At 43.3% G+C, this 13,234-nt stretch overlaps 1 protein-coding gene across 5 annotated transcripts in view; it reads right to left on the bottom strand.

The window, feature by feature from the left end:
• Positions 1-13,234, bottom strand: part of LOC147010515 (uncharacterized) — a 77,110-nt gene that overhangs the window by 51,868 nt on the left and 12,008 nt on the right. For all 5 annotated transcript variants that reach the window (XM_085859431.1, XM_085859427.1, XM_085859430.1 and 2 more), the window contains exons 3-7: positions 13,023-13,060; positions 12,763-12,897; positions 6,555-6,614; positions 6,202-6,322; positions 4,774-4,866 (exon numbers count right to left, since the gene is read on the bottom strand). In XM_085859431.1, coding sequence (XP_085715557.1) covers positions 4,774-4,866; positions 6,202-6,322; positions 6,555-6,614; positions 12,763-12,897; positions 13,023-13,060 — 447 coding nt within the window. The remainder of the gene's footprint in view (positions 1-4,773; positions 4,867-6,201; positions 6,323-6,554; positions 6,615-12,762; positions 12,898-13,022; positions 13,061-13,234) is intronic.

Genomic DNA, 13,234 nt, shown 5'->3' with positions numbered 1-13,234 from the left:
TGTTGAGCGGCAGCCAATTAATAGGTTACGCCACGTGATCGTCGGCGATACGCTGCCGCGCACTATGCATAAGTTAGACTATCATTGGGCATAGGTTGTGAACGCTGACAACACGCTAAGAATTCGTTGGTATAAGTTATCGAAACGTTCTGTGTACATTACTAATACGTTATGCATACGTCCAACTCGTTATGAATACACCCAAAACTGAAAAAAAAAACATCAATAGTTCAGCATACGCCAGCGTTTCACAAACATTTTGATACGTTGCCATACGCTGGCGAAAACATCAAGGTGTGACAGGGCCCTTACACTGATCTTACATCTCCCCACCCCCAAGAGTGCCTTAGGCTGCAATTTTCCCCCTTTCACAACTCTTGTTTGGCTATGTGTTGCACCTCCAAAGAGGCAAGACAGCACACACACACACACACACACACACACACACACACACACACACACACACACACACACACACACACACACACACACACACACACACACACACACACTCCCAGTCAGAAGTTTTAGAAAACCCCCATTTTTCCAGTTTTTACTGAAATTGAAGCAGTTTAATGTTTCAATGTACTCTGAAATTAAAGCATAGAACAAATAAACAATTGCAGATACAAAAGAAATCGTGAAATCATTTTGTTGAACAAAATTTAATCTAAATTTTTGACTCATCAAAGTAGCCACCTTTTGCAGATATAACAGCCGAATATACTCGTGGCATTCTTTCTACAATGGAAATCAAATCTTGTTCGGAAAGTTCTTCCCAACACTGTTGCAGAAGTTCCCACAAATGTGTTGCACTTGTAGGTTGCTTCTGTCCAGTTAATGCCAAACCAGCTCGATGGGGTTTAAGTCTGGAGACTGTGCTGGCCATTCCAAAATTTGAAGCCTACTGTCTTATTTTCTTCTCAGGTAGTTCTGACATAGCCTGGAGGTATGTTTTGGGTCGTTATCTTGCTGTAGGATGAACCCCTGACCAAGGAGGCGTAGACCAGAGGGTATTGCATGGCGCTGCAAAATGCTGTGTTAGCCATTTTGGTTCAGGGTGCCAGTCACTCTGGGCAAGTCGCCAACTCTGGATCCAGCAAAATTTCTGCAGGTCATCACGCTTCCTCCTCCTTGTTTGGCAGTTGGTGTCAAACACTGAGGAACCATCCTTTCACCTACTCGACAGTGTACAAAAACCCTGCGTGATGAACCGAAGATTTCAAATTTTGATTCATCGGTCCATAAGACCTTCTTCCAGTTTTCAGTAGTCCACTGGTGGTGCTTCATGGCCCAGGAAAGCCTCGTTTTCTTATTTTGCCATCTTAGCAATGGTTTTCTTACTGCCACTCGAGCTGTCAAACCTGCAGCTCGAAGTCTTCTCTTCATAGTTGAAACTGAGACTTCCTTACTTCGACCAGTGTTAAGCTGTGCTTGAAGCTGCTGTCCTGTAAGCCACCTATCATGCAAGCTGTTGACTCTCAGAAACTTGTCTTCTGATTGTGTTGTGGCTTTGGTCTGCAAGACCTCTTCCTGTCAGAGTTTCCTCCAGTTTCCAAGTGCCTTTTGATGGTGAAGGAAACTGTACTCACTGACACCTTGGCTTCCTTTGCAATTTCTCAAAAGGAATGACCTACACTTTTAAGGGTTATAATGGTCTGTCTGTCTTCTTTTGTTAATTGTCTTTTTCTCGCCATTATGATAGCAATATACTACTTCCTGCAGTGCAATATTGTCCAAATAATGCTTCAGAGGGTGTAGCAACACAGTCTGTTCCAACACTGCTTTTATCCAGACAAAGGGTTTGTAACTAGTCAACAACAGTTGGGACACCTGCAGAAATTGTTTGCATCAACTTTAAAGGCTTCATTTACTTCCATTGCTGCAGAATAGCTGCAGTTGTGAACTCATTACTTGTTCCCTGAAAAGGGCCTTTTTAAACAACTCTGAAATTTACAGTATTTTTCAGTTTTTGGGAACCTAAACTTTTTTTTTTTAAACCTCTGGCAGTTTACCACTTAGCTTTGTACCATTTCAGGTTATTCACTCGACTCGAACTGCTTAAATTTCAGTAAAAACTAGAAAAATGGGGGTGTTCTAAAACTTTTCACACACAGACAGACACAGACACAGACACAGACACAGACACAGACACAGACACAGACACAGAGACAGAGACAGAGACAGAGAGAGAGAGAGAGTATACACTGATGAGCCAAAGCATTCTTACCCCTGACAGGTGACGCGAATAACATTGATTATCTTGTTACAATGGCACCTGTCAAGGGGTGGGACAGAAAGGCAGCAAGTGAACAGTCAGTTCTTGAAGTTGATGTGTTGGATGCAGGAGAAATGGGCAGGAGTAAAGACCTGAGCGACTTTGACAAGGGCCAAATTGTTATGGCCAGACGACTGGGACAGAGCATCTCTGAAACGGCAAAGCTTGTGGGGTGTTCCGGGTCAGCAGTGGTGAGTACCTACCAACAGTGGTTCGAGGTAGGACAAACCACAAACCGGCAACAGGGTGTTGGGCACCCAAGGCTCATCGATGCATGAGGGCAACGAAGGCTATCCCGTCTGGTCCAAACCGACAGAAGGTCCACTGTGGCACAAATCACAGAAAATTTTAATGGTGGTCACAGGAGGAATGTCACAATCCATAGTGCATCACACCCTGCTGCGTAGCTGCAGACCGGTCAGAGTGCCCATGATGACCCCTGTCCACCATCAAAAGTGCTTACAATGGGCACGCGAGCGTCAGAACTGAACCTTGGAGCAGTGGAAGAAGGTCACCTGGTCCGATGAGTCCCGTTTTCTTTTAGATCACATGGATGGCCGTGTACGTGTGCGCCGTTTACCTGGGGAAATGATGGCACCATGATGCACTGTGGTAAACGACAAGCCGGTGGAGGGAGTGTGATGCTCTGGGCAATGTTCTGCTGGGAAACCCTGGGTCCGGCCATTCATGTGGACGCCAATTTGACACGTGTCACCTACCTAAACATCGGCGCAGACAAGGTACACCCCTTTATGGTAATGGTATTCCCTGATGGCAGTGGCCCCTTTCAGCAGGATAATGTGCCCTGCCACACTGCACACATTGTTCGGGAATGGTTTTAGGAACATGATGAAGTGTTCACAGTGTTGCCCTGGCCTCCAAATTCTCCAGATCTCAATCCGATTGAGCATCTGTGGGATGTGCTGGACTAACAAGTCCGATCCACGGTGGCTCCACCTCGCAACTTGCAGGACTTGAAGAATCTGCTGCAAATGTTTTGGTGCCAGATACCACAGGACACCTTCAGGGGCCTTGTAGAGTCCATGCCACGGTGGGTCGGCGATGTTTTGGCGGCACACGGAGGACCAACAGCATATTAGGCAGGTGGTCATATTGTTTTGGCTCATCAGTGTATACACACACACACACACACACACACACACACACACACACACACACACACACACACACACACACACACACACACACACACGTGGGGTATACTTACACACTGTAAGCAATAACAAGCTGTGCTTCCCCATTGTCTCAGGTCGCTCACCTGCATTTGATTTTTTCATTTACTTATATTTTCATTTACGGATGTTTTCCGACGATTCTGTGATTTTTACCGGTGTATCGGCTTCGATGTCCATCAGCACAGAAAATCTCAGCTTTCTACGTCACCCGCAAAGTACCGATCTGTAATATGAGGGAGTCAGTGGTTAGAATGAGTTGGATAACCGATATAGAACACAGTGTGGATTTGTTTGCCCCCCCCTTCATAAGGACGATTTGAGTAGGGTTCTAAAGGCCAATCTTTTAACATAACTTGTGTGTTCACTTGGGTCTATTTTTCAGGATAAAAACAAACAAACTCGAAAACACTCGCACCTTGCACTGGCCCACATGGTCGGGAGTTTGCAGGGAGGGCAGCTGCCTGTTTGGCGAGCTGAGAACGTTTGAGTCTTTCGTTGTGCAGAGGAACAAGCCTTTCACTCGGGTCCTTTTCCAAGTATTTTCAGCTTCTTTTCGAAGCTTTGTAAGCCATTTTATCTAACAATCCTCATCTTACACACACGGTATACTTTATGGAACCCCAAACACCACTGTATATCAGGGTTTCTACACATGTGCAATGAGGGTTCTGGGGCGAATTACATCATTTTGAATGCTGCGTATTACACACATCTTCGCTGCCAGGGTCGCTATCATTTCTTGGAAGCATGACTGTCGCTGATGCAGTGACCCTCTACCAGTACACACACTGGTACTCATTTTGCCGACCTCGGAAGGATGACAGGCTGAGTCAACCCCCTGGTGTATTAATTCAGCGGCCAACGGGGCTTGAACTCAGGACCCTAGGATCCCAAGCCACCACCCTAACCACTAAGCCAACACCAGGCTGCTTAGACCACTGGCTTCATTTGTCCTGTGTGTACGTCAACTTATGTGCTTGTTGCATTCATTCTTTCTCCATTTATCTGTCCTGCCTGGTATGCCCATTCCATCTTGTACCATCAGTGTCAACATCACCCCTTTGTCGTTCGCCTCTTCAATGAGCCTTAGTCCTTGCAGCAAGTAAAACACCAAAAGACACTTGGCAAAAGACAGACTTGCCTGCAGTGAGATAGAAGCATCATACCCTGAGAATTGGTTCAGGAATAGCTGCATTCTCAGAAAGTTAGCTTGGCATGAAAATGCTACAATCATAGTGCACATACACAGTCCCACATGAGTTGCCCAAGCTGCACAGAGATCATGTTTGGCACACTCACCACTCGATAATGCTCCTTAACGCAGACCGGCACGCCATCCAACACCGACAAAGGCTTTCCAGCCTGATACCGCTGTGTGGCTGCAGCAGCCATCTACAAGAAAAATAGAAACCCATTTCTCATCCATTTTTAATCATAGATTTATAGGCAGAAGGTTTGGCATTGCATTTAAGTGCTGTAATCATCACAAAAATAAGGATTAATTATTAAATACTAGAAAGCATATCAAAATGAAAAGCCCATGCGTGCCCGCTTTGAACTCAAACTAAACTTGATGAAAACACCAGCTGAAAAATACAAAATAAAAACTAGAGGGGGAGCACTCGGTAGAGTGCAAAACCTCCGCCGCCAATACTGCTGGGTCACTTAAGTGAACCTGATATCCTATTCATTGTAGGTCAAAACGGATCAGACTCTACTGAACCATGATTGAATAAACTAAACTAGATCGACGCGCATGCAGAAATGCCCAAAAAAAGTTGCAAAATTTTTTTTTTTCTGCAACAATTTTTTTGGGGGGTTGGAAATCACTTAAAACATGTAGAAATGCAAAAAAAAAATTCAAATATTTTTGAAATAAACTCGAAATTGTTTTGATAAAAAGGTGCAAAATTTTCTAAGTTTTTTTTTTGGACCAAGTCCAAAATCTAATGGCATGATCCTTGGACCATACCTAATCCCCCCACCAAGTTTCGTTGAAATCCGTCCAGGAGTTCTTTTCCTAATACTGTTCACAAACAAACAAACAAACAAATAGACAGGGGTGAAAACAGTAACCTCTGTCCATCTTCGATGGCAGAGGTTAAAAAGAAAAAGTCAATTGTATTTATTGGTATTCTCCTTGTTCTCATAAGGGCTTGTTGAAAATTTGATGATAATCTAAAATGGTAAAAACGTTATGGCTTGGACAGACTCACTTAAGCTCAAATGGTAAATAAACAAACAAACAAACAGAAGCGTTTACAAAACCAAGCTGGCTCACGCTGCGCAGTGGCGGGTGGGCTAATGAGGCCCATTTTTACTCATTGTGACTATGCCCTGATTGTTAATTATTCTTCTCCATATGCTCATTAGGGTTTGATGAAAATTTGATGACAAAAGCTCAAAATTAAAATAAATAACGCACGCACGCACGCCACACACCTCCTGGTACATGGGCAGGTGGGCCAATTTGAGAATACCAGGTGTGAAAGATAGCAAGTAACAAAGCAAATAAATACAGCCTTCATTCATCTCGTGCCATGGACAAAGACGACATATATATATATATATATATATATATATATATATATATATATATATATATATATATATATATATATATATATATTTAGAATTATCTGGAAGAGACAGGATAACTCTCCCTTCCCTCCTTTCCCTCCCGATCCCTCCACACCACTTTAAATAAAGCAGGTTGGTGGGGCTTACCTTGCGTACTTCCGTTTCACTGGACTGCACAATGGCACACAGAGGGGGGTCGTACGCTTCAGCCTTACGCATCGCCTGCAGAATATGCTCCGCCACCTCCCCAGGGGTCACCACCCCCGACCTGAATTATTAAGGGCTCAGTTATATGTTTCTCCACAACAGAACATAACGACAGTGAACAGGTTTGAACGATCATCAAAAATAGCACAAATCAAGCTGCACAATGTGGATCAAACCGTTCAGGACCCATGAACTAATGAAAAGCCAAACATTAAGCCGTGAGGAAAAACAAACAAACAAACAAACAAAAAAAACAAAACAAAAACGAATGAGGTCCAAGGTGACCGACCAACCTGTACGCTTTCACGAAGCACGAGATGCCTTTGAAGGCAAATCCATGATGATCTGCCTCTCTGCGAGGAAACGCAAGAACAAACAATTGATCGGTGTAGTTTGGATAAGCAGTAAAAACTGACAACGGCTGATATTCTCATGATGTATTACCGACCCAACGTGTGATGGTGTAACATCGATTTCCTTCAAGAATCTTGAAACAAATCCATTTTAATCACAATTCAAATGAAAATCAAACATTCCCGTTCCGACATCGACCAATTTGACCTGTTGTGCGTTTAAAGGTTTACGCTATTTGGTATTATTCCAATATTGACAAATGTGTTTGCAGGGTTGTCACATTACCTACTGATCAGTGAACACTTACGATTTATTTATTTATTTATTTAAGCAGAGTAGGGTTGGCAGGATGGCCTCGGCCCCAGAGGTATGCACACTCACCTCTAAGATGTCTTGCCTGGGTTTGAATCCCGACTCAGCTGTAAACTGTCATCACAGTGTTTCACAGGTTGTGTTATTGATCAATGTGTGTGCCATCCCTCGGATGGACGTTAAACTGGGAATCCTGTCTGCCGCCACTAGTCGGTGGATGTTTAAGATCCCATGGTGTCCTTTGCGAAATGTAAGCGAGCGATCTGATACCCTGAACAAATTACAAATTCCTTCCCTGACTACCTAGTCAAAAGTCAAGGCGAGACAGCCGGTTCGTGAAAGACTTGGGCGAAGCTCCCCCTCCCCACCCCCGCCCCCCGGCCAACCCCATTTAAGTGGGAATAATAGTGGCCATGAAAGAATAAGATTGAAGCAATGGGTCACAGCACTCTGCTCTGAAAACGGAAACAAAATGTCCGATCCAGCGATTTTAAACTCATTTACATTGACGAGCTCCATATGGAGAAAAAATAATAATAATTACAAAAAGAAGAACCACACCTTTCCAAATAGATACAACTAAACAGACAAACCAAGTCATTTTGGGGTAATTTCTCCGACATAAGCTCAGAGTGGGTCCCGGTGTCCGGCCGTCCATCAACATTCAACTAAATCATCTCACAAACTATCCGACCGATATGGACCAAATTTGGTACGATGCAACAGGACAACAAGGTCTCATGCGGTTGTGCTCCCCATCTGCATGCACCACCTATAAAGTGGGTAAAAGGAGAGTTTTGCCACAGATATTGGTATTTTATTTTTTTAAATCTTCTCAGAATGTGCCAGATAGATCCAGACCAAACTCGCAACGAGGCATCAGGATCATGCCCTCACGTGAAGCTGTGCTCCTCATGGCCGTGTCTTACCCGGAAAGGAGGACATCATGGGACCCTTCTCCGAATCCCCCATTTTCAATAAAACATATTTTCCACAAAACTATGACCGAGGCTGAAAAAGGGGGTTTCACCTAAAATTCAGGTAATCTATTTCAAAATCTTCTCAGAAACCGACGGCCAGATGAAGACCAAACTCTTCATGAAACACAAGGACCATGCCGTTCACCCAAGTTGTGCTCCCCATGACAGTACCACTTCAGGGACGGACGCCATGGCCCCTTCCCCCTAATCCCTCATTTTCATCCCTATTGGGGAAACAACCGTCAGCCCCCCTTTGAGACTATTTTTAAAAAGAATAAACAAGGGATTCACAGTTTGGAAATTTATTCATCGCACATTTGCAAACCATAGCTATCGAAAGAAAAACTCAAGCACCGGATTGCACATTGCACCGCACGGCGTTACACAATTAGTCACCTGAACTGGGTGTTCCTTGAAATTCACATATCCCACAGAACATGCGCTCATGTCTGCACATGACCTACAAAAATATCCTACCTACAAATAGCCCCCCAGACGGTCCAAGCCAGTTTTGGAATGAACAGGTGTCATTTAACACCATACAAGTTGTCTCGCACTATCGGAAGAGTCAAACAGACAAGACTCAAATTGTCATTCCTTCCCAGTACAATGTTCAATGCAGCGTCGTTTCTCGGGTATTGACAATGGCTTGACTGGACAATCCACCGATAGACCTTGTTCGGGTTGCTCAAGGGTTTACAACCTCTTGTGAGAATCATTATTTCGTCACCTTTGGCAGAGGAACCACTTTTCCACAGCATGATCGCTGCAGAATGACCAGCAAAGACCTAAACCAACCATCAACGCTTGATGACCGAGACAATTTGGAACATGCTTCATACGAGTGGGACCAAATCTAGAAGACCGCTGCTCCACATCCCTCAGTCACAGCACCATCGACAGCAGTGAAAGCAACGGGAAGCACATCACAACAGGATAGTGACCCGTTGGTGCCATATTCTTTTCAGTGTCGATATTTAGCGTAGACTTCAACGATGAGCATGCTCGAATCTGGAGACAGGTGGAGAACGATTTACTCAACGTTATCAGTTAGGTGAGAGAAGCCTGATGTATGGGCAGACATTCACACTCAAGTTGGCTGAATAACTGATCTGGTCATCGTTCGGAGGATACTATGACTGGTGCTGTCAGATGCAGATGATCATTATCCCCAATTTTTTTTGAAAACAAAAGGTTGGGGAGGGGTGAGGGAGGGGGAAGGGGGATATTGTAATCGGCTCTGTCTGTCGGTCTATCATCCGATCTCCTCAACAATTGTGCAGACGTTCACCAAACTTGGTAGTCATGATCACCACATGGCAAGAGCATGTGAGAGTAGTATCATTTTAGCCCTACCCAAAAACCCAATAATGCAATCAGGGTCACATTTTAAAACATTTATTTTTTAATGAAACTGTGTATGCAATCAATATTTGGAGACGCAAGAAATATTAATGATTTTTTGGGGGGGATTTGAGCCCCGGTCCATGCCGTAGGTGCCGGACTTCGGGTCACAGAGGTCAAAACAGAGAGAAAAAAATAATTTAAAACTCAAAACTTGATATTGGGTCGGTCATTCCTGGTGGAACTTTTAATCATCTTTCAACTTTGCTTCAGGTGGAAAGTGTGGGGGATCTGCGATGACGTGCCAACGATTTCTCTCGAGTATGTACCTTGTGTTTTAAAGCTTACGTTTTGCCTGCATACATTTACATAGTAAAGCATCAGTGGTGTAGGAAGCAACATGATGTGCAAACTTACTCATTAATGGTATGTTAGTTTTGTTTTCATTTACTTGTAAATTTTTTGCCCAAATATGCTTTTATCACAAAGCTTATTATTGTAAACAAAACAGCAGAACTATGACGAAAAATTGTCAAAATAGGTGACAACAATGTTGAGCACAAGAAAAATTAACTGAGGTCGACTTGAAATAAATAAATTCATTAATAAACAAGCAGTCATAGACTGGTACTTACGAAATCATCAACTTGACCTCTGACCTTGTCTAATAAAAGCTGTGTCTAGAGAAGGTAGCGACGCAAACCAGAAGTTTCTACGATGATTCTGTACCAAACCATCAAAAAATCGAATGTTTGACCTCACTGTGACCTTGACCTTTGACCGATTTTGACCAAAATCTAATCAGCGCAAGCCATCACCCTCCTGAATCACGTGGTGTAATTTGACATTGGTAGCTTCTTCCGTTCTCGAGTTATCGTGCCGACAAACAAACACACAAACAGAGGACGGAAGTCATCAATATACTTACGAAATCTAAGTAATAAAAAAAAACAAGGGCTCATGCAGGAGAATTCCTATTTATTCATTTATTTTACAACAATACCTGATAAAGTTAAAAACACAACTTGGAAAGATCTTTTTAAGATTCCAAGAAACAGCATCAGTGCAGAACTACACTACTTGGTAGCCCAAAGCACAAAAATGAATCTACTGAATGATCAACATTTTTCATGTTGGAACAGCAAATGATACATACCAGGAACAAAGAAGAGCAGTGAAGATTAAAAAAACAAACAAGTTAACAGAACAAGTGTGGATTTCCAGTGGGATTTCTGTCTGTCAAGAAGATTGGATTGATTGGTATCTTGGTCAACAGAGCAAGAAGCATCTGCTCCACAGATGAACCTCATGCTGAAATTGAGACCATCATGACGATTCTTCTTGATAATGGGTATCCTGAACAGATTATCAATAGATATTCCAGAACCCACCAAAGAATGCTATCAATCAGACCTGGTAAATGTCCTGCACACCTACATCTACCTTGGAAAGGCAAAGAATCTCAACGGTTTGTAAACCAGATCAAACAGACGGTGTCCCATTCTTACTATTGCTGTTCAACCATGAGTGATTTTCACCACCCGCTGGTTGCTTCCGCCAGTCCAAAAAAGATGTTCTGCCCGCCTCTCATATAAATAACAATATTGACGAATTTCAGTGCCAGTGTGATGCGAGGTATGTGGGCCGCACATCTTTGAGATGGAAGGATCGCATTGAACACCACGTCCCTTTGGGGATCAGACGGGGTCAGTCAACCGAACAGGAACAACCAACTCAGGCTTGTAAGAATGTACATCGTACGACAACTATTCCCTGTGCCTCTGCAATCGGTTACCATTCACTGAATAATCCTCAGTGTGCAGAGCAATATCGTATCGGCTGGTTTAAAATCCCGAGTAGAGGATGCAGTTTCGCTCATCTTCGTGCAATGGAGGCCACATTCATCAGGTCAACCAACACTATTCTTTGTAGACATAAATAATTTGTCCGGACGTTATATCTATTTTGACTATGATGGCTTGACTGTGTGACAACTGGACTGTAGTCAACGTTGAGTCATCATGAAACCTCATGCTGAAATTGTGGAGCAGATCTTTGAGTCCCTCACCCCCCCCCCTCCCCTCACCACTAGCCCTCAGGTAATTAGCATTATGTTTCTGCCGGTTTTTTTGATGATTCGTCTCTGCCTACTCATTATTCATGATGCTCCATGGTTCCCACCAATCAGGTAATCCCATTCTTTCTTTCTCTCAACCAATCAACGTTGAGGACGTGACATTGCAACTTCACAAGTGAGAGTTTGCTGCTGCCTCTGCATCTGCTTACCTGGTAGGATAATGATACCGAGGAGGAAATCGATCTGGGACGGAATCACCAAAATGTACTATTCATCATTTTCTTCTTCTTGCGTATCACAGCTTGACTGCCGGGTAGCTATTATCTTGTTGGGGCGCGACTATACCGCTGATGCTGTGCCCCGATACCAGTGCACTGGGACTCATTTCGCTAACCTCAGAAGGATGACAGGCCGAGTCAACCCCACCTGGTGCTAATTCAACGGTGGTTGGAGCTCAAACTCAGGACCCTAAGATCCCAAGCCAACACCAGGCTTATAAATGTACCAATGAACCAACGTCATGGAAAATACCTATTTTGGGGGGCAACTCCCATAAACCTCTTCAGATTGTGATATTTTTTTAATGGGGTGAACAAACTTTGGTACAGACCACGTGAGGAAGGTTGTGGTCAAGTTTCCTCAAAATTGTGTGTGTAGTTTCAGAGAAGTTGCAAGTGTTTACGGACGAACCGACGACGGGCCATCCCATAAGCTATCCGGAACTACATTCCAGGTGAACTAACAATACAACTTGCAATTTGTTTTACTGGATAGACATATCGATGTGAAATTAATGGACAGACAGACAACAAAAACCAGGAGCGACTCCTTGAGGAATATCTGCCTACGAGAGATTCCGATGAGAATCGTTCTACAGAGTAACCATGAAAAATATGCGTTTGCCTCATAACGTCACCAAATGACATCATAATGTCTCAAGCTTGACATATCAAGAAAGCACTCATCGAGGTGTTCAATTTGAGCTACTACACGATATGGTTCCTAAAACTTGAAAATTTGACCTTGGGGTCAAATATGTTTGACCTTAGGCGTTAAGCATGAAGGTCAAGGCCAATCGCCACCAAAAATTAAACAGCTGAGCGCCAGACCATGAACTATATTCCCATGAAGTTTGAAGATGATCCGATCAAAATTACTCAAAAAATAAGGGTTTCGTCGACTCCCCTGATTTGCGACAAAGTGACCTTGACCTTTGACCTTTGACCTTCAAAATTTTGTGCACTGAAAGGGACCTCTATAGGCCTCTGATATGCGAAGTTACAAAAATTTCCAATGATAACTGTGCTCTGCAGAATTTTTTACACATGATTACAGACAAACAAACAAACAAACAAACAAAAAAAAACATACAAGCTGACTTACATATCTTGCAAAAACTTCGTTTTGGCAAGATAACCATTCAGTTCTTCTCACTTGAGGTCAAGCAGGTTTTCAGCTTGGTCAGGCCCACTCTCGGTTTGAGCAGATGCACCCTCCAACTCCACAGCAGGGACGAAGGTTGGCTCATCTGGAAGGATGAGGTTGCGCAGTCTGTGGAGCCCAGCAATCCTGGCCATGCCAAAAAGTCCACAGATTAAACGAGAAAAAGTTTCACTTTTTTTTTTTAACATTAAATATTCAAACACCATTACAAGAGAAAAATTGAAAGATAAATAGTTGTAAAGCAAACTTACCTGATAAACAAAGGTAAGAGTACATTTTCTCCAAATAACTGCGGTCCAGGTCAGAAAGAGACAACAAACAAGAAGAACACGAGTCATTTGATACCAACAATGTTGAAATCAAAGGAAATGATGGCAGGAGGGCCAAAACGTGCCGAAATTTGTTTCCCATCCAAGCTTTCATATCACACTCACACTCAGAGGTACAACAAGCTTGGATTGGA

Source organism: Eptatretus burgeri, chromosome 16 (genome assembly GCF_056783735.1).
Source record: "Eptatretus burgeri isolate ZD-2024b chromosome 16, Ebu_testis_v1, whole genome shotgun sequence".
Lineage (NCBI taxonomy): Eukaryota > Metazoa > Chordata > Myxini > Myxiniformes > Myxinidae > Eptatretus > Eptatretus burgeri.
This window is presented reverse-complemented; position numbering and strand designations above follow the sequence as displayed.